General features: G+C 41.4%; 2 protein-coding genes across 2 annotated transcripts in view; both read left to right on the top strand.

Moving 5' to 3' along the window:
• Positions 1-1,128: 1,128 nt before the first annotated feature.
• LOC130852501 (60S ribosomal protein L30-like) lies at positions 1,129-1,510 on the top strand. The gene has a single exon (XM_057733572.1). It carries the CDS (start codon positions 1,129-1,131, stop codon positions 1,474-1,476), a length of 348 nt encoding a protein of 115 aa, XP_057589555.1. The 3' UTR covers positions 1,477-1,510.
• A 14,204-nt stretch (positions 1,511-15,714) lies between these two features.
• Positions 15,715-26,737, top strand: part of C4H10orf67 (chromosome 4 C10orf67 homolog) — a 111,140-nt gene continuing 100,117 nt past the window's right edge. Inside the window, exons 1-2 of the mRNA XM_057732599.1 lie at positions 15,715-15,725; positions 19,628-19,748. Of these exons, the coding sequence (XP_057588582.1) occupies positions 15,715-15,725; positions 19,628-19,748 (132 nt within the window). The remainder of the gene's footprint in view (positions 15,726-19,627; positions 19,749-26,737) is intronic.

Raw genomic sequence — 26,737 nt, 5'->3', positions numbered from 1 at the left:
AGCATGGGCTCTAGACGTGCAGGCTTCAGTAGTTGTGGCACATGGGCTCAACAGTCGTGGCTTGTGGGCTCTAGAGTGCAGGCCCTGTAGTTGTGGCGCACGGGCTTAGTTGCTCCGCAGCATGTGGGATCTTCCCGGCCCAGAGATCAAACCCGTGTCCTCTGCATTGGCAGGTGGATTCTTAACCACTGTGTCACCAGGGAAGTCCTCTTTCTTTCTTATAATTTCACTTTCTTCACATTTCCTACATCAGTTGGAGTTTTCACCATACAAAACAGCAGTTTATTGTGGATTGTTTTATAGGAATGTGTATTATTTTATATGCATTAGTTTTGTCTTCTTCATAAATGTGTAAGTTTTCAGAAGACCAGACCTCTCCTTTGTATTCCGTCCTGTGCCAAACTTAATGCTAAATACTTATTGTGGGGTTGGATCTGCCATTCTCATTTGGCTACCTTTGCTTCTAAAATCCTAATTAAGTTCTCCCATAGTTCAAGCAGGATCAATTTATTTCACAACTGTAATTTGTTTTGTCACATCTAGATTCAATGAGTTGATGCCTTAAATTTCTAGCCCAGATGTGATATTTCAAATCTAATAACATTCTTATGTAACACCTAATTCATTCTATTAGGGACATGTGGTTTTCTACTTTCTTTTTTATTAATATAATAAATATTAAGTGTCTATGCTTACAGGCCAGGCATGTTCTGTTGTGAAAGAAAAGGGTGCGTGTGGTTATAAGTAAAGCAGTCACAACTAGAAACGAGTTCCACTGTTTTCTTTACTTCTATTATCCCTTATGCTCTAAAGCTCCTTGGCAGTGAATTTTGGGACTGGGTTTCTCACGATGGCCGTTTCCTGAATTAAACTCTTATCCCACTTTCCCCTCAGGTCCTCTCCAGCTGTGACTAAAAGTTCAGTATTTCATCTCCTAGATACTCATTTACATGATCCTAAGCCAATCACTCCACTCAATCAAACATTCTCTAAGCTCAGTTTTCTCATTTGAAAAAGGAATGCTATTACAGAAGGTTGTATTAATAATGTAAACGAGAGCTTTCTTGCTCCTCGGCCAACTTGGCGGCTGCTCTTGGTTTGGGGGCGTCCCACACTTAAGGCAAGAAGATGGTGACCACAAACAAGATGAAAAAGTCCCTGGAGCCCACCAACTCTAGGCTCCAACTCATTATGAAAAGTGGAAAGAACGTGCTGGGGTACAAGCAGACTCTGAAAATGATCAGACAAGGCAAAGCAAAACTGGTCATCCTTGCTAACAACTGCGCAGCCTTGGGGAAATCTGAAATAGAGTATTATGCCATGGTGGCCAAAACTGGTGTCTGTCACTACAGTGGCAATAGTATTGAATTGGGCACAGCATGTGGAAAATACTACAAAGTACGCACACTGACTATCATTGATCCAGGTGATCCTGATATCATTAGAAGCATGCCAGAACAGACTGGTGAAAAGTGAATCATGCACAATTTTTCTTTAATAAAACTGGCCAGACCTTCAAAAATAAATAAATAAATAAATAAATACGTGTGTGTGTGTGTGTGTGTGTGTGTGTGTGTATGAGAAAAGCATTTTCTGGACCTTAAGGACCTGTGGAAACATCAGATGTCACCAGCAGCAGCAGCATCTTCATCATTGCTATTATCTCCATCACTATCTAGTCTGCAAAGTTAAGAAGGGTGATGTGATGAAAGGAATCCTGGTAGATATTACTAGTGCTCCCCCATATCAGTTCCCTTCTACCTCCCTTCTTCCTCCTATTCTTGGAAGAATAGACTTTTCACATCAAAGTTACTCCTGTCCAAATTCCCTAGCATGCTTCTTATCTTGGTTTTCAGCTTTAGCCAGACAACAAACACTTACTGATGGATTTTTACAAGAGTGGACATGTTATCTCATTGCAGCAAAATTTAAGACATTAAAATGATCTATCTAGTCTCAGGAGTTTTTCCATGAAGGATTTAGTAGCATAATACTGTCCTGGCTAAGGGCCTTGCTATTTCTGTTTCCAACTCTTTATTTAAGAACTTTGGTTCTGGATGAAGCACGACATAAAACAAGTTTACATAACAGAGCCTGCACCACATAATCATAGATTACAGCTGATGATAAAAGAAAAATAAGCACTTTACATAGGATGACGCTGTAGAAAGAATTTAAATTACAAACCTACACTGAAACCCTCTTGGCTTTTACTAGATTCTAGAACTGATAATATCCAACTGCAATATACAAATTACTATGTTTAGAGCCAGCACTTGACTCTTAATCAAATCCTCATGCTGTTTAATCTGAGATGTTAACACTTTTAATAATTGGTAGGTGGTATTTTCATATAAGGACACATTATATTTATACATGTTTCAGAGAAGCACTTGAAAATTTAAAATTGGGGCCTAAGTCCTATTAATTTAGCAAGTAAAAATTATTTTGGCTGATGAAATAGTCAACTTTTTTAAAATGGAAAACTTTAAACAATGCATTCCTCAGTAGTGGTTTAGAAGGAACACACTCTTTGAAGGCCTGGTTAGCATTCAACTTGCAGTGTCTTCCATATACTGCTTACTTTTCTTGCATTACAGATTACTCCCAACCTCCCTGAGAAAGGTTAATTATCTAGTTTATACTGATGAGAAAAAAGGCTCAGAGATGTTAAAACAAAAACAAAACCAAAAAACTTGCCCAACGTACTAGAGCAAGTTTCAGAGCTACGTTTTTTTGTTTGTTCGTTTTTTTAATATTTAAGCCAGAGCTCACAAGCTTTCCATTAACAACCATCAATGAACTCAACATGTGATACAAAAGGCCTGCATTGAGTATGATAAAGGCTCTGACAGTGCCAACCTCAGGTATTGGAGGCAGGAACAGGATCTGAAATGAACAATTTTAGAAGGCAGAACACCTGAGAAATAAATGTAGTTAACTGAGAAGTGTTATGTAGTTAATAGTTTCAAAAACAATCATCGTCATAACTTGGTCTCCTAGACACTGAAATCTGAAGCTCCTTGACATGCTATACAGTATGGTTTCAGACAAAGAGGTTTTGTTCAGTACTTGTTTTTGTGGGATGGTGTAACTATGCAATCTCTATAGGTCAACAAACACTGCACAGAGCTGACCAATGACTCATAAAATCACTGCGAGATCTCCGTCAGTTTCAAAATATTCATTTAGCATCGCATTAGTGAAATAGCCAATGGCTTGTCAGTCTTTTCACTATCTTGGCCTGGTTCTACACGGATCAGGCTCTGTATTTTAACTTGGGATTTTACTCATTTAAAAAATTTCATATGCATTGTGGTAAAATAAACATTCACTTAAAACAAGAAAATTTAATTTATACATATATTACACCTACATATATAAATTTTAAATACTCTTTTGGTTATATAGTAAAATTTTCCTACGTAGACTAAGAAGTTAGATTTAGAAAATAAAAACCACCATAGTGTAAGAGTAGCTCTTTTTCTCCTTGCTTCAACTTCCCGAAGGAAAATGAATCTTCATGGAAAGGTTGTTCTGGCACTGGTTATGAATTTTGTTTGGCATTTGGGACTTTTCATCTTTGTCTTTAAATATGAGAGTAGTGATAACGCTATAGTGATTTATTCTTTGTATTTTGAGTTTCCAATTCTAAACTAACTTCTTTTTACATAATTATTACGAGAGAGAAGAAAATAATTTGTTTTCCTGTAAACAACAGATTGAAATGAAAACGTACTCTGCTTAGTTCTAAAACCAGGCAATGACATGTTGATGGTATCAGAATAGATGTTTGCTATCACTGTCAACGAGTGGTACATAATTTAAAATAAAGGATGAGCGACAGTTTCACTATAAAGGACTTCTCTTATTGTAGAAACAGTAAAAATGAATTCCACACAACATGGTATAGCTTAAAAAGATACCCTGGGGGCTTCCTAGGTGGCACAGTGATTGAGAATCTGCCTGCCAATGCAGGGGACATGGGTTGGATCCCTGCTCCAGAAAGATCCCACATGCCGCGAAGCAACTAATTGAGCCTGCGCTTTAGAGCCCATGAGCAACAACTATTCAGCCCATGTGCTGCAACTACTGAAACCCACAGGCCTAGAGCCCGTGCTCTGCAACAAGAGAAGCCACGGCAATGAGGAGCCCGTGAACCACAACGAAGAGTAGCCCCCACTCACTGCAACTAAAGAAATCCCGCGCACAGCAAAAAAAAACCCCAACACAGCCAATAAAATAAATAAAAAGTAATAAAGTCAACTGATTAAATATGAAAAAAAAGAATAAGTTCGTTCTGACTTTTTATATTAAATTGGAATGTTAGCCAGTTTAATCTCTGCAAAGAAATTTTTGTCCAGGAATGCCTACCTTTGTGGCCAACAGACAGGTGTAGGCAATTCATCAGGCTGCCTGCTCCCCCTTATTATGGGGTTGCTCTGCGAGCCCAAGGCTCACAACTTAGAGGGCAGCGTTATTAGATGCGTGCACTATTTTTCATCCTCCCGGAGGATGCCCTTTCGCACAGGGCGGAAGGTCACGAAAGCGAGGGCCGTGGAGCTTCGACATAACGTCGCGTGAAGAGGAGTGTTGACGTAGGAAAACAGCTCAGGCATCCACGCCTCCAAGTGTGCGGGCCTCGCAGGCGGCTGTGCGCAGGGCTTTAGCACGGGAGAAGGCTTGGAGAGTTCGGGGCGTGGTGGGCTGCTGCAGGGTTATCTGCAGGAGTCCAGTTCTCCTGGAGACATGTCGGCGGCGGCCTGGCGCGTGCGTGTCCAGGGCAGGAAGCCCTGAAACAGGCGGGCAGTGGAAAAGGCGGCGGGGCGACTCCCAGGCGGTCCCCAGGCCTCCCGCCGCGCCCACGCCCCTGGATTCCCGCGCTCAGCCGGTTCCCCGGGAGTCGCCATGGCAACGGACGCCGGGTTCTGGACTCTGCGGGAGGCGCTCGGCCCAGCGGCCACCTCCGCGGCTCGGATGGAGAGCTGTGGCGACGTGCCCGAAACCGAAGGGTGCTGGAAGATCATTGAGAACCTCGAGTCCACTGTTGAACAATTCCGGTTCAGCCCCAGGTGACCGGCGCGAGCTGCGGCGCCCCGCCCCGCCCCGCCCGCCCCTCCGGCGGGTCCGCCCGCCGACCCCGGCGCCCCGCGTTCCTTCCCGCGCTCCACTGCTCCCCAGGCCCCGGACTCCAGGCCACAGGGATGTTGTTTTGATTTCTAAAATGTACGGTTGTACATTAAGCACGGACTCTGGAGACAGACTGCCTGGGTTCGAATCCTAGCGACACGCTGCAGGGCCTAAGAGTTGGGCCTCGTTATCTCATGGGGAAAACAGCCGCGATGGTGATGGAGACGCATAGTGCCTCCTTCATCGTTCGCCGCGAACATCCAATGAGTTAACCTGGGTAAGGTGTTTGGAAGAGTGCCATGCATATAAGGTACATAGTACCATCGAAGTGTTTGCCAACATCTTGACCCTTTTTACAGTTTTTCCGTCTCATAATCCTTTGCCCCTCTGCCCCCGTTCTGTTTGGATAATGTACAGCTAATGTTTCGGGGGGGGGGGGAGTATTTTTCTTTCTGAAAACCTTATGAAATCCCCAAGTGGCCGGACTAGGTTAGCTGCTATAAGGGCCCAAGACAAGAGCCTCCTAGTGCCGGGGGGCTGGCTGAGAGGCCAGCCCTTCGCACTGAGGCCCATCTGGAGTGCGAAGAAGGGACCAGAGGCCAGTGGTGGGGACCCACGCAGTGACACGGTGCTGCTAGCTCTGCTGCTCCCGCTCAGCTGCATTAAGTGGGTGCGTTTGTTAAAAGGGATCAGGGTGCACAAAGAACCTGGTTGACTGGTGGTTGTGAAAGCACATATTGATGGTGGCGGATGGTAAGCACCGTGGGCACAGTGTCTAATCTGTTCTAGTTGTTCCCTGAGAGGAATGACTTCCTGCCCTGGATTCCGCAGCGTTCCGTGGTGGGGAGCTTCTCCAGCAAAACGCACTGGCCCTGCTCAGCGGCGAGACTGACAGTGCCAGGGACTCGTTAGTGCTTGTTGTCCGAACAAAGGGACCACTGATGCCCGTCTGAGTTTCTCTTCACCCGTGGTACCGGGGTGGGGGGGACTGTGCTGGTGCTGTGGTATCTGGTGTGACTGGGAGAGGCTCAGTACTAACTCTGGTCCCGGGATGAGGGGAGAATCAGGCACTGTGGAAGCAGCAGACCACAAACCAACAAAAGCTTGTCCTTTGTGAAGTTTATATTCTAGTCAGGAAATGAGCGATAAGCAAGCCGACTATAAAATAAGTAAGTGGTGGTGAGTGCTAAGGAGGAAACAGAGGAGAAGAAATAGTGTATAGAGTGGGAAAGGGGGTTGTAATTTTATTTTCATTTATTTTATTTTTGGCTGCATTGGGTCTTCATTGCTGCAGGCTTTCTCTAGTTGCGGCGAGTGGGGGCTCCTCTTCCTTGCAGTGTGCTCGCTTCTCGGTGCAGTGGTTTCTCTTGTTGTGGAGCCTGGGCTCTAGACGTGTGGGCTTCAGTAGTTGTGGCTCACAGCCTCTAGAGAGCAGGCTCAGTAGTTCTGGTGCAGGGCTTGGTTGCTCCGTGGCATGTGAAATCTTCTGGGACCAGGGATCAAACCCAGGTCCCCTGCATTGGCAGGCAGGTTCTTAATCACTGCGCTACCAGGGAAGTCCCTGTAATTTTAGATACTGTGGGCAAGGGAGGATTCTTGGAGATGACTTTGGGGGGCCAGGGGAAGACCTGCAGGCTGGAGGGGGAACCTTTCTGATCTATCAGGGAGCAAAGTGTTCCAGGCAGAGGACAGGAAGCAGAAGAGAGTGGGCATGGGTGTGGGGGCGTGGGTGTCACAGGACCAGCAAGGAGGCTGGTGTGGCTGGAGCAGGGTGAGAGGGGAGAGCAGTGCAGATGAGGTCAGAGTAGGGGGATGGTGCCGGATGGTGTGGGACCTAGGTCCTTGTAAGGACTTCAGCACCGACCTTGAATGAGGTGGTCAGATGTGTTTTTTCAACACCCCTAAGTAATTCTCCAATTCTCAGCAGACACTAACTGGGTGTTTCCTGTAGTTTGCTTATGTATTTATTTTTAATTGCAGTATGGTTGCTGTACAGTATTATGTAAGTTACAGGTGTACAATATAGTGATTCACAATTTTTAAAGGTAATACTCTATAGTTATTATACAATATTGGCTATGTTCCCCATGTTGTCCAGTATATCCTTGCAGCTTACATAATAGTTTGTACTTCTTGATCCCCTACGCCTGTATTACCCCTCCCTCTTTCCCTCTCCCTACTGGTAACCACTAGTTTGTTGTTGTGTCCTATAGTTTAACTGGAGATAGTGTCAGATTCCACAGATGAAGGGCTCAGTCCCATAAGACTGCCCCTGTCCTCCCTCTTCAGAGGCCAATCGCAAGTCCAGGTTGTCACCTGTGCTTCTGACAACGAGCTATACCTCACAGGTTCCTCAAGTTCAATAAATTTGCTAGAGTGGCTCACAGGACTCAGAAAACCAGTTTACTTACTTGGCTACTGGTTTATTACAAAGAATATTAAAGGATATGAATGAACAGTCAGAGGAAGAGATACATAGGGCGATGTCTAGGGGGGTCTGGAGCGCAAGAGCTTCTGTCCCTGGGAAGTTTGGGGTGCACCACCCTCCTGGCACACGAATTCATTCTTATTCACCAACCTGGAAGCTCTCTGAACCCTGTAATTCAGGGATTTTTATGAAGGCTTCATTACATGGGCAAAAGTGATGGAATTATTGACTTTTGGGGATTGATTCAACCTCCAGCCCTCTCCGGAGGTGGGGTTGGGGGGTGGGATTGAAAGTTCTAACCCTCTCCTGATGGTTGGTTCCTCAGGCAACCACCCCCATCCTTAGGGGCTTTTCAAAAGTGACCTCATTGACATAAAATCAGGTGTGGGTGAAAGGGGCTTCTCATGAATAGCCAAAGACACCTGGTTTGCCTTTTCCCACTATTTCAGAAACTGAGGACAGAAGACCACATTATCAATATAACAAAAGATTCTCTCATTGTGCTTGTTGTGTAGGAAATTCCAAGGGTTTGGGCTGCTGTGAGGCAGGAAGCATGGGTGAAGACTAAAATATGTGTTTTATTATAAATACACTGTCACAGATGGGAAGGCATGAGGGGACTGGAGGAGAGAAATGATATAACGCCGTTTATCTTTCAGCAGAATTACTCTGGCTATTGTTTTGATGTTAGACAATAATGAAGGCTGTGGCAGAAACAGGAAAACCAGTTAGGGGACTAGGACAACATGCTTTGTGAAAAATGTGCTGGTAGCAGTGCTTGGAGGTGGTGAAACTAGTCAGGTTCTAGATCTATGTTGAAGGTAGGACTCATAGGCACAGAATGGGAGCTTGGCTAACTGGAAGGATGGAGATGCCCAGAACTGGGATGGAGAAGACTGTGAGATGAATAGCTTTGGGGAGAATATCATAAGCTTACTTTTGGACCTAATGTCTCGGATGTAACTATTTGCTGTCCATCTAAGCTGTTAAGTTGGTAGTTGGTTTATTTGAGTCTTTAGGGAAGGAACTCTTTTGAGTTCTTAGTGGAGACAACATCTCCTCCCCCCCACCCCCAGTTATAAAAGATTAACAAGAGGAAAACAAACAAGTTTATTAACATGCATATCTCATATGTACCTAGGAGCTAGGAGTTACCCAGGAAACATGAGTAAACCTCCAAGATGACTCAAGCCACTACCTTAAATACCATCTTCAGCTAAAGACAAAAGAAAGATGAGGGGGGTGGAGGGGAGCCAGTTATGGGAGGTTACCAAGAAGTCCAGTAAACAAGGGTAAGTTTTGTTATGCAGATTTAAATGGGTGGCTTCTCCATTAATAAGATTCTTCTGTGAGTTAGAGTCATCAGCTTACTTGCAAATGGAGATTTCCTTTATAAATGTAAATTTCTCTTACAAAGGAGTAACTTCTACTCTGTTTCAGGCCTTCTCCTGTGTCTGCAGTTTCTCAAAAATAATTAGCTCAAAATAATCCTTATGCTAAAGGCACATATTTGGGGTGCCGTATTCTGCTGCCCTTCAAGCATAAATCCAAAAGAGAGGTCCAGGATGGCTATATTGATTTGAGAGTAATGGCACACGGATGGATCTAGAGCTGGGAGACTTGGTGAGATCACCCAGGAAATGAGTGAAAAGAAGTGTGTGAGCCTTGGGGTACATCAGAGTTGTGTGTTCTTTGAAGAGGAAAAAAGTGGAAGCAGTATTTTCCTTATTTAAAATTGAGCAGGGACTTTTCTGGAGGTCCAGTGGTTAAGACTGCGTGTTTCCAATGCAGGGGGCAAGGGTTCGATCCCTGGTCAAGGAACTAAGATCTCACATGCCACGTGACACAGCCAAAATAATTAATTAATTAATTAATTAAAATTGAGCAGTATACCTTAGTGAAAGTTTAGTGTACTTAATGCCATTTTCTTTGACTAATTCATTAATGAGCATTTGTTAGCATAGACTGTTCTAGGATTTCGGGAGAAGTGTCATTGTATTCTATTAATAAATATTCATGGATCTGTTTTCTGTAATGTTAACATGTTAATTTTGTATCTCATTTATTAAAAAGAAAAGTGTAATTGCTATTTTTCCAAGTCTGTATTTTATGCATAACAACCAAACTATTATTCAGAAATCAAATTGCTGAGGCTATAAATTAGGACTGTGTAGGAACCACTTAGCTAGTTTGTGGTGATGTGGGTTTCCATTCCAGGCAGAGGGGTTGTCATCTAAAATTAGAGACATTTGAAATTTGTTGGGAAGCTGAAGAATGAACTTTCATGTATCACTTAGATGCTGAATGAGCCAGAACTTTCTAAACCAGTCGTTCAGAAAGTTAGGACCTGTTAGGGATAGTAGAGCCATAGACCTATAGTTCTCACCAGAGATAGAGGATAAGACTGTCACTTCAGGATTGTGATTTCTTTTTTTTTTGGTAGCATCTTGCAACTTGCGGCAAGGTACCCTCGGCAGTGAAAGCACAGAGTCCTAACCACTGGACCACCAGAGAATTCTCAGTAATGAGATTTTTTTTTTAAATTATTATTATTATTTTTCTTTTGGCTGTGTTGGATCTTATTTGTGGCACACAGGATCTTCGTTGTGGCATGCAGGATCTTTCTTGTCGGCGCGTTTGCTTCTCTCTAGTTGTGGCCTGCAGGTTTTCTCTTCTCTAGTTGTGGTGCACAGGCTCCAGGGCTCTTGGGGTCTGTAGTTGTGGCGAGCGGGCTCCAGAGCACACGGGCTTTGTAATTTGCTGCCCCTGGGCTCTCTAGTTGAGGCATGTGGGCTCTCTAGTTGAGGCGTGCGGGCTTAGTTGCCCTGTGGCATGTGGGATCTTAGTTTCGCAACCAGGGATTGAACCTGCATCCCCTGCATTGCAGGATGGATTCTTTACCACCGGACCACCAGGGATGTCCCTAGGCATGTGATTTTTAGATGAACATTTGCAACTTGAAGGTTCGTATGTAGGGGACTTACTGTACTTACAGTCTTTGAGTCCCAGCTTCCGTATCTTCAAAACAAGAAAGGTAGATAACCTGAGAAGAAAGTGTGTGTGTATTAAGATGTGTATCTTGACTAAGCACATGGGACAAGTTAAGCATTCAATTGTCAATAAACAAAATTCAACCAAGTAGATTTGAAGATCTAATTGGCTTTATTAGGTGATTCATAAATTGGGCAGTATTCTATTTAGCAATTAGAAAGGAGTTGTACAAAATGGGAAGTTTTTATAGGAAAATGGTGGGGCAAGGGAGCTATTAGTGAAAGAAAGAAAACGTTTTTAGGCTAGGACTTCTCTTTTTGGCAGGTTTTATCATGCAGATTGCCTCTTCTTCCTCTGGGGGAATGGAGAGGCCCCCCCCCGCCCCATTATTTTCTTGGTGCTGACCAGAAAATTCCAGACTGGTTGATTAAGATTACATTTCTGGGGAAGGCTGAAACTGCAATTAAGTCAGGTATTAAGTCTAGATTTGGTATCATGGGCTTTCGAACACGTAATGCCATTCTGAGCCTGTGGTTTTCTCTTTAACACAATAAACAGGCACTAATATTATTTTTAGACACCCTGGAGGAGGTATCTATAAAATTCTTGAACCTGGTTTTAAAATATCATATTGTATTACTGTAATGTTATGATGGAATAACTGAAAACATTATTCCAAGTTTCTAAATCATATCCTGAAGATATATGTATGGGGGGTGGGGGGGGGTTGCACTTCTATTTTTTTCCAGCTTTGAGATATAATTGACATGTAATATTATGTATTTATCATAAAAACTACTCAGTCATTAATTTACCGCTCACCATAGATCTTTTGCTTCAAATGGGAAGGAAGGAAAGAACATACATGGTTAAGCTTATTGAAAAATGAAGCTGAGTAGTAAAAAGGAGCCGCTTGGCGCTGGGGAGAGTAAAGGATTACATTTCTAGGCTGGAAGGATGAATCACTGCGGTCTGTTAAATGGGAGGCGTTGCGGAATATAAAGAAGCAGGTTAAGTTTAGGTAGTTGTTTGTATTCATTATATTGATGCAGCACTCAGGGTCCAAACAGGAGGTAGAAACCTCACTGGTATTTGAACAGGGAAGAAATATTTCCTGTTTCTTATGAAATATTGACAAGTATTTTTCACTGGTAAAAAGGTGGTAAAAGGCTCTGAGCAGCATTGTAATAACAAATGCGCATGCAGCTGTGACCCCAGGGGCAGAGGAAGAATAAACGTGGAAGAAACTACGAATTTAGAAGGCCCCCCCACCCCACCAAATGCTGAGATTAAGACCTCTTGGGAGAGGATGTGGCTGATGGTAGAGGGTGCTGGCCCAAACTGGTCCATGGGCATGGCTTGTTGAGTGGCCAAGGAACTTGGTGAAAGATGCAGGCAGGCCAAAATTTTTTATGTAGCTGAGAGATCCAAACTGTTATTCCTCAAGGTCCTGAGTCCTCAAAAATCCTGCCTTTTGGGTAGTGGGGTGCTGCATTTTTTACTGTTGGACACAGAAATGCCGACGTTACTGAGTCCAAACTTGCTTTTATCACCACACGACAGGCCAGTGAATCGGCAGTCGAGGTGTTGAGGCAAGGAATAGCGACGTTATTTGGAAAGTCGGCAGACCGAGAAAATGGCAGACTAGTGTCTCAAAATAACCATCTTATTGGGGTCTGGATGCCAGTTTCTTTTATACAACAGAGAGGGGGAGGAGGTGAGGAAGTAAAGTAAAAAGGCAGTTAGTTTTGCCTGACTTGGCATTGGGGAGGGGGTGTGTTAATTTCTCCTTTTCTGCAGCTATTCACAGGTGGGCAGGGTCAGATTGTCTCCCAGTGAGCTGAACACAGGCACTTTAGTTTGTCAGGCAGAGGGACATGGTTCCCTGTGGCAGGTCATTACATATGCTTACAGCTGTAGACAGTGATTATGATAACAAAAGCAACGAAAAGCAAAGGTTAAAGTAAAAGAAACAGATCCAGCGTGGAGTCTGGTGTCTTATGTGCCACTCCCACCTGATGAGAGATTGAGGCTGCCCTTGCCCAACTTTATGGTTTGGTGGGTCAGATAAAACCCAGTTTGTCCTGGGAAACCCAGGCCATAAGATCACCTGGTGACCATGGTTAGGCATTTAGTCTCTTCCAAGGCTCAGTAGTAAGCTAGAGGCTGTTTCTCAAAGGGATGATAGTCATCTACACAAGAGGGCATAGGATTTGCTTCAAAATCCTAGAGGTCGGGACTTCCTAGGTGGCTCAGTGGTTAAGAATCCGCCTGCCAACGCAGGGGACATGGGTTTGATCCCTGCCCCAGAAAGATACCACATGCCGAGGAGCAACCAACTCCATGCGCCACAACTATTGAGCCTGTGCTCTAGAGCCCATGAGCCACGACCATTGAGCCCATGTACCACAACTACTGAAGCCCATGTGCCTCGAGCCCGTGCTCTGCAACAAGAGAAGCCACCACAATAAGGAGCCCAAGCACCACAATGAAGCGTAGCCCCTGCTTGCTGCAACTGGAGAAAGCCCATGTGTAGCAATGAAGACTCAACACAGTCAATAAATAAGTAAATAAATAAATTTAAATAAATAAATAAATAAATAAGAATCCTAGAGGTCTGTGCTACGATTTTATGAGGGGTGCTTGCCAAAGGATCCACAGATCACACCTGGTTGTTCCAGATACTCTTGAGTCCCATCGATCTGCCGGGTCATGACATCCAAGTGGAAGAGCAGCTGGCACTACAGTCTAGATTTCTCTTGCTCTAGGCTCCAGTAAAAGTAGGCTCCTTACTTGTGACTTGGAAATTGGCTTGAAGTAGCACAACACAAATGTGGTATATGTTACTTCCAAATTCACATTTCATTGTTCATTAAGGCCTAAAATACTGACAGTTCTTACTGGGTGAAATTGGTAAAATATGAGCTTGTTTGAAGGATGCATCTGACTTCTAAAAAATAGTTTATTTTGAAATAATTGCAAATCTGCGGAAAAGTTGTCAGAGCAGAACTAAGAATTCCCATATCCCCTTCGCCTAGATTCTTCAGTTCTTTACATTTTACCGTGTTTGTTTTCTCCTCCTCCTCCTCCTCACCCCTCCCCCGTACATATTCTCACACACACACACACACACACACACACACACTCATGCATCCATTATATCAGTGTTTTCAGAACCTTTTGAGAGCGAGCTGTAGACATGGTTCCCATCACTCCTAAGCATTCAACTGTTTTTCCTAAAATGGATACTTTCCTACATGACCAGCACACAGCTCTCATATCAGCAGATCAACATTGCACAGCCCTATCCCAGACCCCTTTCAAGCTGTGCCAAGTGTACCAGCAGTGACTCTTTTATTCCTGTCTGGTCCAGGATCCTATCTAGGAGTGTGTTGTCTTTAGCTGTCCTGCCCCCTCAGACACATTCAGCAGGAAGAGTTCCTCAGCCTCTCCCTGTGGTTCATGTCCTTGACACTTTTTTAAAAAGTACAGACATTCTGTAACATGACCAGCTCTACCTGGGTCCATCTGCTGTTTCCTTATAACCAGAGTCAGGTCATGTATTGTTGGCAGGAATGCGAGAGAAACAGGTTGTATCTTCTCAGGGCATCACCTTTAGTGGGTGTGTGTCATTCAGTCTGTTCCCCCATTGGTGCTTTAACCTTGGCCTTGTTGGGTTGGTGTCTCCAAGGTTCTCTGTCATAAACTCACCATTCTTCCCTTTGTAATAAATTACTATTTTGTGTGTAGGGTGTAAGTATTACAAAATTTCCTTTTCCGCCCCCATCTCCAGCTTTATTGGGATGTAACTGATGTATAACACTGTGTAAGTTTAAGGTGTACAGCATGATGATTTGGTATACGTTTATATTGTAATATGATTATCACAACAAGGTTAGTTAATACAGTCATCATCTCACATAGTTTTGTTTTTTGTTTTTTGTTTTGGTGAAAACATTTAAAATTGACTCTGTTAGCAACTTTCAAGTATATAATACAGTATTATTAACTATAGTCACCATGCTGTGCATTAGATCCCCAGAACTTACTCATAACTAGAAGTTTTTTTGTTTTGTTTTTAAGACTGCATCTTTTTTTAAAAATAAATGTATTTATTTATTTATTTATTTATTGGCTGCATTTGGTCTTTGTTGCTGCACACAGGCTTTCTCTAGTTGTGGCGGAGTGGGGACTACTCTTCATTGTGGTGCGTGGGCTTCTCACTGCGGTGGCTTTTCTCATTGTGGAGCACGGGCTGTAGGTGCTCAGGCTCAGTAGTTGTGGCTTACAGGCTCTAGAGTGCAGGCTCAGTAGCTGTGGCGCACGGGCTTAGTTGCTCTGTGGCATGTGGGATCTTCCCAATGGGAATCTCTTCAGTCTAGTTTCTGTGTCACTCTCACATATCCCCATCATTTTTTGAGTATTTCCTCACTTTCTGAAATAACAAGATGTTCCAGGCTCATTTTATGCTTTTGTTATCCCAGCTTTGGAAGCAGCCATTTTTCCAAGAAGCCCTGGTTCCTTTTAGTGCAGGATGGTATTTAAAAACCAACGTCTGGGTGTTCAGTGTGCTCATTGCCACTGGGGTGTTGTTGCTTCTAGGCTCTGACATTGGACAGGACTAGAAACAAATGTATATAAATACATACATATGCACACATATGTACCTATAACTATCTATCTATGTATATAGCTATAAAACCATGCCTTCATACCAAAACTTGCAAGTCCATTACATTGTCTCAGGGTATATTCTAGCCTACTCCTTTTTTATGTTTGTAAATATCATTTCTGGAACTGAAGAACTTGACTTCTATCATCTTCAGTACATTTACGTATTTGTTCAGTGTATCCAATCTCCCAATCCGCAGGCTCTCTCCTCTGCCTGCTGCGTCTATGCTGCTACCCCTGTCCTCCCAACTGCCCTACATCCTGGGCTACTAGAACTGTTGGCCTTCTCCTCTGCATGGCTCCCAACCCTTCTTCATCATTGAACAATTGACCCATGTCATTGGCCACCATGTTGATTCCTGTACTCTGGGAAGGGAAGGGAAGGAAAAGGAAGTGACTACGTATGGTTTTGATAGGTAGACTGTGGGGAGACTGCATCCTAGGCTGATGTACTGCCGCAGTACAGGTGTATTTTGGGAACATTTAACGGGAAGATGTGTGACAGGTGAGTATGGTACATGGGGCATCTCTTAATGAGAGGTGAGGCTTACCACTACCTCAGAATGTATAACAGTTTTTTGGTTGTTTCCTGGTTGTCTCTCCCATTAGAATGTAAGCTCCACAAGAACCAAAACTTTGCCTTGTCCACTGCTATTATCCTTGGTGCCAAAAATAGTGCCTGGCAAATCATAGGCACTCAATTATTCTTTGTTAAATGCATGAAGCTCCAAAAAGTAGTTTGCTCGCATATTTTGGAGGTCAGAATAAGAAGATTGAGTTTAATTTTCTTAGGCAGGGGAAGGCTATCAAAGTCCTCCATAGTGGGGTAGTGGTACAACCTGGGTTTTAGTAAGATATCTGTAGGGACAATAGGAATGATAGATGAAAATGACAAAAATTTGGAGATGCAGTCATTTTAGGAAATATTACCTATGTTTTGTGGGACACTTGTTCAGAAGTATATTGATTTTATATTTTTATTTCATATTTGAAAAGATTCCCAAATGTAAAATAAAAGGATTTCTTTAAAATTTCTAAAACACACATGCTAGGAAAAAATTTACCACCTGCATGGTTTGTCATCCGTAATATTTGTCTTCTTTGAAAAGTACCAAGAACGTTTCCTGAAATTTTATGTCATCACCACTTAAAAGTTGGTTTCTCCTATTTGTTATAAATTGCTTTAAAAAGTACATTAAAAATTTTTTATCATAATTGATTACGATTCATCCATTTCTATAGTTCAGTACAATATCACACATTTAATTTTAACATAGTGATTGTAATTTAGTGGTGGTTTTCACAAATTATTTTCAAAAATGGTTATAGATCTTAGACAGTCTTAAATGTTGGTGATCTTTTCAGTCAATTGCTATATCTTTGTTTGTTTTTTTTAAGGCATTGACTACAACAAGCATTGACCGAGAGGGTTTTGTGGGTTAGGTACTTGTCAGGGACTCTGCGGTGTTTGAGATCTTACCCTCTTTACAAGCTAATAAGTTTGCTTGTTACTGTTTCAGGGCTGTTGGCAGAAGACCCAACTCCTGGGTCAGAGACAGAGGACTCCATCATCATGGCAAATGCAGTATTCGTGATTCCTGTTTATTTACATTGAGTCCCCGTGCCCCGAAGTGCCATGAGGGTGCCACAAAAGACCCACCATGGATGCCTATACACACAATGAGTTGTATGAAAGGAGAGGATCCCAGAGCTTGTTGGGGGCAGGGGGGTCACTGCTTTTGTAGTAAGGAGTAGCAAGCCTGCTTCTTGGCAGGGGAAAGACATTACCTCATCCTTCAAAGTTGCTCACTGCAAACACAGCTCAGGAATGGCCTGCGGAAAGAGTGGTCAGGGCTTTCTTCTCTTGGCATGCCCAGGAAGAACGTGCAGGGATGCTTGGGCCCATGGAAATTGTCTCTCCAAAAGGTGCTGTATTAGTGAGAAGAACATAGGCTCCTAAAATAAAGTAGGGCAAATCTCAAATACAGTTTTCAGTGGGAGAACACTAGAAATTTTAATTGAAATTGGGATGTACAGCATTACAGATGCTCCCTCTGCACTTGTAATGCTGCTGACTAGGTCTGTCATCAGTATAATATTTATGGGAGTGTGGACGCTTAGCTGAAAATTTAGTGGATTAATCGAAAATCATTACAGTTAAGTGAACATCAACATTTTTTTAAGTTTAAATTAAGCTTTTCTTGGTTGAATATTGCTATGCTTTAATAGTTTTCTCTACATATGATTTTAAAAACGGATATTTTCAAAACATAGTGGTATAGTAGTAACACCCACCATCCCAGCACCAAAAATGGGTAACATTTCGTGAAGGCTTACTGTGTGACATACACCAGTCAAAGTACTTCTCAACTCACTATCCTGACAATAACTCTGTGAAATAGACACTATTACTTTGCATAGGAGGAAACTAAGGCACAGAAAGGGTAAGTAATTTACATAATGTCACATTGAATATCTGTTAGGATGCTTTCAGCTACAGTTGACAGAAACGCTCACCAATTGTTGATTTATTATATGACAGTCCAGGAAGACCAGTAGACCAGGTTTCAGAGCTAGTTGAGTCAATGGCTAAACAAAATCAGCAATTGAAATTATTTCCATCTTTTTTTTTTAACTTGTATTCTTCTTTTTTCCTCTGTTGAGTTTTTAAAAATATTTATTTGTTTGTTTGTTTATTATGGCTGCACTGGGTCTTAGTTGCAACATGCATGTGGGTTCTAGTTCCCAGACCAGGGATCAAACCCAGGCCCCCTGCATTGGGAACTCTGAGTCTTACCCACTAGACCATCAGGAAGTCCCTATTTCCATCTTTTTAAAAGCTTGTCATCTGTGCACTGGCTTTGCCCTCTGCCTGGCCCCTCTTGTGGTCACCAGATGACTGTGCCAGTTCCTGGTCTCATTTCCACACGTGGCAGTGTCCAGGGTCACAGAGGAAGCCTCTCCCCTGGTGCTCCTGTGTAAAAAGCTTTCCCACGAGCCCCCAACAGATCTTTTCTCCTGTCACACTCTCCAGAACCAAGTTCCCCGCCCACCCCTAAAGCATCTGCCCAGGAGAACGGAATCGCCGTGGTGGGTTGAGACCAGACAACGGTTACGCTTGATACTGGGAATATGATCACCCTCCCCTGAGTTCCTTGGGAGACAAATGTGAGGCTCTGCCAGCAGTCAAAGAGGCAGGTGGCCATGGGGTGCCCCCCATCACGGTCTGCTGCACCTGGTCAGCAGAGAAGGGAGGGGTAGAAACACAGCTACTCTGTCTACGGAGCCTGCACTGAAAAGTCTGGGAGTTCTACTTGGGCTTTCATGGCTCTCTTTTTTTAGCTGACATTTTAGAAACCAGTAGTTGTGGTAAGTTTGGTCAAATGGACAGAGAGAGTACATCCAGAAAACTGGCCTTCTTGTTACTGTTTGACATGCCTGTCCTTAAAAGTCTGTAGGAACACTACAGATACTTGCTCCTACTTAGGTTTTTGGGGAAATTGAGTTTAAAATCAAATACAGTACAGTGGTGTGTTTATCTTAAAGAAGTTCTCTAATTTTTTGGTTTCAGGACCTCTTTACATCTTAAAAATTATAGGGGCCCTCAAAGAGCTTTAGTTTATGTTATATCTATTCACAGTTACCATATTAGAAATTTTAAAGAAGAAACATTTAAAATAATGTTAAACCAATTCTGTGTTAGAATAAATAATGTATTTTAAAGAAAAACAAACTATTTTTCAAGAAAGCTTTAATGAGAATGGTGTCATTGTTTTACATTTTTGCAAGTCTTTTCAGTGCCTGGCTTAACGGAAAATAGCTGAATTCTCCTGTCTGCTTCTGTGTTCAGTCTGTCATGCAGACACATAACCTGTAGCCTCTGGAAGACTCAACTGAACGCTTGTGAGAGAATGATAGTGAAAAAGGCAAATAGAATCTTAATATTGTTATGAAAGTAATTTTGACCTGTGGATTCCCTGAAAGGGTATCCTGGAACCTCCACGGGTTCCTCAGACCACACTTTGAGAACCTTTATCTAAATGTAATTTTGCTTGCTACGCCCATGCATAATTTATAATGGCTTCAAGCAGCAGCACTCATAGAACAGTGGATAAGATATTAATTAAAAGGCTCGTAAATGGGTCATGTCTCAGAAAATGGAAATAAGTTGAGTGTCAGTGGAGTAATGTGTGATGTCCAGGGAATCTGATAGCCGGCAGAGTCCTAGGGAAAACCCCAAGTCATGAGCAGATATTTCAGTGGTTTCCTCACTTCACTAATGCGTTGAATCTTTAAAATATAACTTACACAAAGTATGCTCACCAGATATATTTTTAAGGAAATATCTATTATATAAACCACAGTTAATCTCTCCTCCCTCCCTTTTCTTTTCTTTTTTTTTTTCAGATTTAACATTTCAGATGATTTGAAGGTTGGCTTTTTCAGCACAGACCATGCTACTCAAACGGATTCCAGTGAGATTTTGCCGGTAAAAGAGTTGAGTTCATCTACACAAAAGCTAATGCAGGTAAATCTGGATTTATTTTGAAACTTCTGAGAGAATTTGTGGGTATTATTTGCCTTCATGTCTCTTTCCTTGACATGATTGAAATGAAATGATTAACATTTTAAAAATACTAGCATCTTTTACAAACTGAGCTGGATGACAGCTGTGTTTTTTAAAATTATTAGTATAAACTATGACTTCTGTTTGTGTCATATTTATGTCATGCTTATATATGTTAACTTGTTTAGTGAAATGTTTTCTTATTCTCTCTGGAATTCTTTTGACATCTGTGAACATTTTCTACTTAGGATACTTTAAAAAATTATAAAATAATTTTGGCATATAGAGAAATGTCAAGAATAGTGTAATGAATAACCATATCACCCACTGTCATGGAGGAAGAAATTTCCCTCTGTCCCTCTAGGTTCTTCTGGCTGGTCTAAGAATTAAATTGACATGAGACAGATTAACAGGAGAAAATCCAACAGAAGTTTAATAACATATACGTGGGAAAGACCCAGGAAAACTGAGTAACTTGCCAAAATAGCCATAGCTCTCACCTTCAGCTAAAGATAAAAGAGGATGTTGAGGAGAGTGGTTTGGGACTTCATAGGAGAGGAAGGCGGTTCATGTGAAGATGGAAGAGCAAATACTTGCTGGGCCAGGCAGAGACAGTGGGACACACAGAGGAATTTTAACAGACTTCGCTAGGTTCCTCCCGGTCTGCACACCTAGTTCACAGTCTACTGTAGTTGTCTGTGGTGCTATCTGCCTTCCTGGAGCAGGTCCTCTATCCACATTCTTCGAGGAAGCTATGGGGAAGGTCACAGGTTCTTCCTGAGTCTTTGGGGCCTTAAAAATAATCAGCCTAAATAAATCCTCATGCCAAAGGGACACACTTTGAGGTGGCACATTTTGTTCCCCTATACCACCATTGCTTTGTCAAATCTCCATATTCTATCATATTTCCTTTGGGGCTTTAAAAAAAAATTTTTTTTTAATTTTATTGAAGTATAGTTGATTTACAGTGTTGTGTTTATTTCTTCTGTACAGCAAAGCTTTGGGGCTTTTTTGATTGTAAAGAAACAAAACTTTTCATACACGTTAGATATCGGGAGTTATTGTTAAAAGTCCTAATCAATAAAACAATGACATAGGGTGGCATACTACTGCAAATACTTTAGGGTGCTTTGCTTCGGTTTTTTCACTTAACAGCATAACTTGGAAATCATTTATGTATGTTGGTATATAAAGAGCTTCCTCATCTGTTTTGCAAGTACATTGTATCACAAACTGGCATCATTTATTTAGCTATCCTCCCACTGATGGACAGCATTTTGGTCATTTCACATCTTTTACTGCAATGAATAATTCTCTGCATACTCACATGCCAGTAAATCTGGGGTGTAAATTCTTAAAAGTGAAATGTCTTGAGTCAGAGGATGCATGCATTAGTCATTTTGAAGGATGTTGCCAAATTGCCCTGCATTGAAATTATACCAATTTACACTCCCACTTTTGAGGAAGTCTCTTTTCCCACATACTTCCCAATTTATTGTCTTCTTTTATGCCTTCAGAAAAGTGTTATAACTTTATTCCTTTGCAGCTAGTGTCCAAATGAGTAAATTCTGGTCAGTTAGAATTTAGGTGGAAATATTATGGGGCCACTTTGGGTAACGTTTTAAGACACGGTTCCCATGCACTGTCTACCACTTTACTTCTTCCTCCTCCCTTCCCTCTTTCCTTCCTCTCTTTCTTTCCTTTCCTTCCTTTCTTTCCTTTCCTTCCTCTTTTTACTTCAGTGCCTAGAACATGGATGATACCAGTTACATCATGATTTTGAGGTATGCAGAAGAGTAAGGAGATAGAAGGAACTTGGGTCATTTTTACCACCTAGTGAAAGAGAAGTAAACTTACCTCTTTTTCATGCTTCTGTTATTTGGATTTTTTAATATAGCTGAACCAAAATCTGATACAATATGTTTAAATCAGATTAAGGATGTTTCCTTTATTTCAAATTAATGAGAGACTTTTTTTTAAACATCACAAATGACTGGATTTGAATGCTTTTCATGGATCTGTTGAGATGGTCATATAGTCATATGGTATTTCTCCTTTATCTGATGATGTGAAGAAATGCGATTTTTGGATGAAAAACTTGGAATGAACCCAGCTGGACTATAATATTTCCTTTTGCATTGCATTACTTGCTGTTATTTTACTAAGGCTTGTTTCCCATCTATGTTTGTAAGTGAGGTGGTCCTATAATTTTCTTTTCTTCTTATGCTGTTGTTGTTCAGTCTTGGTAGCAAAGTCACAGTATTGTCATAAAGTGAGTTGGGAAGTGTTCCCTAGTCTGTTCTCTAGAATAATTGGCTTGAGATTGGAAGTATCTATTTCTTTAGTGTAAACTTGCATATAAAACTATGCTTATTTTTACTGCTATTGTTTTGTTATGGTTATATTAAGGTTTTCTTCAATCTTCTTGAGTCTGATGAATTTTTCTACAAAATACTCAAATTATTGGTTATGATGTTGATTATTGTCCTTGCATATTATTTTTCGGTCTTTATTGTATCCGTAGTTATATTTCTTTTAAAATGCTTAATGTGGTCTGCATACCTCCTCTCTTTTTTCTTAATGAATCCTGACAGTGTTTTCTATTTCATTCATTTCTTTCAGAGACCCAACTTCTGGATTTACTAATCCTTTCTATCATATCTTTATTTTCTAGTTTGTAAATTTCTTATCTTTGTTATTTAATTCCTCCTCCTATTTGGGTCTACTCTGTTTTTCTTTTTCTAATTCCTTGAAGAAGATCTGGGTGTTAGTTGGGATGGCATATAGCTCTGTGTACAGACAATGCAACTATATTGACTTACATAACAAGAAGTCTTGGGTTAGAATATCCAGAGTTAGGAGTTAGGGCAGTAGCTCCCTGATGTCATCTGTGTACCAGATTCATTTTATCTTTTCACAGCTCCATCATTACTGCATGGCTTTGCTGTTGTATTTCTGACCTCATGGTAATAAGATGGCTGCTCCATTTCCAGCCGCCATCTGCATTTCACAGAGGAAGGAGAAGTGGAGCGGGGTGGTGGTGGCTCTACTAAAAAAGCAAAAACTTTCCATCGAAAATCCCAGCTTATTCATCATTGGCCTTAACTACATCACATGACCACTTTAAACTGCAAAGGGTCCTAGAGGAGTGAGTATTTTGGTGAGGCACATTACTGCCGGGACAGAGTCATGCTTGTTTCAGTGAGGAAGGACCTGTGTATTGGACACAGGGCTGTTAGCTACCCATGCCTATAGGTCATTCATTTTGAGGCTCCCTTCATTTCTTTCGTGAGCATTTAAAGACAATATAAATGACAATATCTAAGACAATATATTCCCAATTACTTCTTTTTTCTTTTTCTTTTTTTAAACTCTTTATTGGAATATAATTGCTTTACACTCTTTCTTTTTTTTTTAATTCTGAGTGGCTACTCTATCTGTACCACTGCCTTGCCAATTTTTTTTTTTTTTTACTTTTATTGAGATACAGTTAAGAGACAATAAACACCATATATTTAGGGTGTACAATTTGGTATCCCAGTCTCCCAATTCATCCCCCCCAAACCCTCCCCGCTTTCCCCACTTGGTGTCCATGTGTTTGTTCTCTACATCTGTGTCTCTATTTCTGCCTTGCATTTCCTCTTTCATAGTTGTGAGCATTTGCCTTGTGTATTGAGGTGCTCCTATATTGGGTGCATAGATATTTATAATTGTTATCTCCTCTTCTTGGATGGATCCCTTGATCTTTATGTAATGTCCTTTCTTGTCTCTTGTAACATTTTTTATTTTAAAGTCTATTTTATCTGATATGAGTATTGTTACTCCAGCTTTCTTTTGATTTTCATTTGCATGGAATATCTTTTTCCATCCCTTCACTTTCTGTCTGTATGTGTCCCTAGGTCTGAAGTGGTCTCTTGGAGACAGCATATATATGGGTCTTGTTGTTGTATCCATTCAGCCAGTCTGTGTCTTTTGGTTGGTGCATTTAGTCCATTTACATTCAAGGTAATTATCGATATGTATGTTCCTATGACCATTTTCTTAATTGTTTTGTTTTTGTTTTTGTAGGTCCTTTTCTTCTCTTATGTTTCCCACTTAGAGAAGTTCCTTTAGCATTTGTTGTGGGGCTGGTTTGGTGGTGCTGAATTCTCTTAGCTGTTGCTTGTCTGTAAAGCTTTTGATTTCTCCGTGGAATCTGAATGAGATCCTTGCTGGGTAGAGTATTCTTGGTTGTAGGTTCTTCCCTTTCATCACTTTAAATATATCATGCCACTCCCTTCTGGCTTGCAGAGTTTCTGCTGAGAAATCAGCTGTTAACCTGATGGGGGTTCCCTTGTGTGTTATTTGTCGTTTTTCCCTTGTTGCTTTTAATAACTTTTCTCTGTCTTTAATTTTTGTCAACTTGACTACTATATGTCTTGGCGTGTTTCTCCTTGGGTTTATCCTGCCAGGGACTCTCTGCACTTCCTGGACTTGGGTAGCTATTTCCTTTCCCATGTTAGGGAAGTTTTCAACTATAATCTCTTCCAATATTTTCTCGGGTCCTTTCTCTCTCTCTTCTCCTTCTGGGACCCCTGTAATGCGAATGTTGGTGTGTTTAACATTGTCCCAGAGGTCTCTTAGGCTGTCTTCAGTTCTTTTCATTCTTTTTTCTTTATTCTTTTCCACATCAGTGATTTTCACCATTCTTTCTTCCAGGTCACTTATTCACCCTTCTGCCTCAGCTAATCTGCTATTGGTTCCTTCTAGTGTATTTTTCATTTCAGTTATTGTGTTGCATATCTCTGTTTGTTGTTCTTTAATTCTTCTAGGTCTTTGGTAAACTTTTCGATCTTTGCATCCAGTCTCTTTTCAAAGTCCTGGATCATCTTCACCATCATTATTCTGAATTCTTTTTCTGGAAGGGTGCCTATCTCCTCTTCATTTAGTTGTTTTTCTGGGATTTTATCCTGTCCCTTCATCTGGTACAAAGTCTTCTGCTTTTTCATTTTCTCTATCTTTCTGTGGCTGTGATTTTCAGTTCCACAAGATGAAATACTGCTGATACTGCTTGATACTCTGCTTTACACTCTTGTACCAGCTTTTTAGGTACACCAAAGTGAATCAGCTGTATTTATACATATATCCCCACATCCCCTCCCTCTCGCCGCTCCCTCCTCTCCTCCCTGTCCTGGCCCTCTAAGGCATCACCCATCATCAAGTTGATCTCCCTTTGTTATACAGCAACTTCCCACTAGCTATCTATTTTACGGTTGGTAGTGTATATATGTCTATGCTACTCTCTCACTTCGTCCCAGCTTCCCCTTTGCCCCCTCGCCCCCCCAACCCCGTGTCCCACAGTCCATTCTCTGCATCTGCATCCTTATTCTTGTCCTGTCACTGGGTTCATCAGTACTATTTTTTCTTTTTAGATTCCGTATATATGAGTTAGCATACAGTGTTTGTTTTTCTCTTTCTGGCTTACTTTACTCTCAATGATAGACTCTAGGTCTATCCACCTCATTACATATAGCTCCATCTCATTCCTTTTTATGGCTGAGTAATATTCCATTGTATATATATATGCCACATCTTCTTTATCCATTCATCTGCCCATGGGCATTTAGGTTGCTTCCATGTCCTGGCTATTGTAAAGAGTGCTGCAATGAACATTATGGTACAAGTTTCTTTTGGGATTATGGTTTTCTCTGGGTATATGCCCAGTAGTGGGATTATTGGATCATATGGTAGTTCTATTTGTAGTTTTTTAAGGAACCTCCAAACCATTTTCCATAGTGGCTGTATCAACTTACATTTCCACCAACAGTGCAGGAGGGTTCCCTTTTCTCCACACCCTCTCCAACATTTATTGTTTCTGGATGTTTTGATGATGTCCATTCTGACTGGTGTGAGGTGATACCTCATTGTGGCTTTGACTTGCATTTCTCTAATGATTAGTGATGTTGAGCATCTTTTCATGTGTTTGTTGGCCATCTGTATGTCTTCTTTGGAGAAATGTCTATTTAGGTCTTCTGCCCATTTGTGGATTGGGTTATTTGCTTTTTTAGTATTAAGCTGCATGAGCTACTTGTATATTTTGGAGGTTAATCCTTTGTCCGTTGTTTCTTTGGCAACTATTTTTTCCCATTCTGAGGGTTGCCTTCTAGTCTTGTTTATGGTTTCTTTCGCTGTGCAAAAGCTTTTAAGTTTCATGAGGTCCCATTTGTTTATTCTTGATTTTATTTCCCTGATTCTAGGAGGTGGGTCAAAAAGGATCTTAATTTGATGGATGTCATAGAGTGTTCTGCCTATGTTTTCCTCTAGGAGTTTTATAGTGTCTGGCCTTACATGTAGGTCTTTAATCCATTTTGAGTTTACTTTTGTGTTTGGTGTTAGGAAATGTTCTAATTTCATTCTTTTACATGTTGCTGTCCAATTTTCCCAGCACCACTTATTGAAGAGGCTGTCTTTTTTCCATTATATATTCGTGCCTCCTTTGTCAAAGATAAGGTGCCCATATGTGCTTGGGTTTACCTCTGAGTTCTCTATTCTATTCCATTGATCTACCTTTCTATTTTTGTGCCAGTACCATACTGTCTTGATCACCGTGGCCTTGTAGTTTACTTTGAAGTCAGGAAGCCTGATTCCACCAACTTTCCTTCTCAAGATTGCTTTGGCTATATGAGGTCTTTTGTGTTTCTATACAAATCGAAAGATTTCTTATTCTAGTTCTGTGAAAAATGCCATTGGTAATTTGATCAGAATTGCATTGCATCTGTAAACTGCTTTAGGTGGTATAGTCATTTTCACAGTGTTGATTCTTTCAATCCAAGAACATGGTATGTCTCTCCATCTGTTTGTATCTTCTTTGATTTCTTCCATCAATGTCTTATAGTTTTCTGTATACAGGTCTTTTGCCTCCTTAGGCAGGTTTATTCCTAGGTATTTTATTCTTTTTGTTGCAATGGTAA

The sequence above is a fragment of the Hippopotamus amphibius genome, chromosome 4 (assembly GCF_030028045.1).
Source record: "Hippopotamus amphibius kiboko isolate mHipAmp2 chromosome 4, mHipAmp2.hap2, whole genome shotgun sequence".
In the NCBI taxonomy this organism is placed as follows: domain Eukaryota; kingdom Metazoa; phylum Chordata; class Mammalia; order Artiodactyla; family Hippopotamidae; genus Hippopotamus; species Hippopotamus amphibius.
Note: the sequence above shows the minus strand (reverse complement) of the source record. Positions and strands in the feature narration are given on the sequence as shown.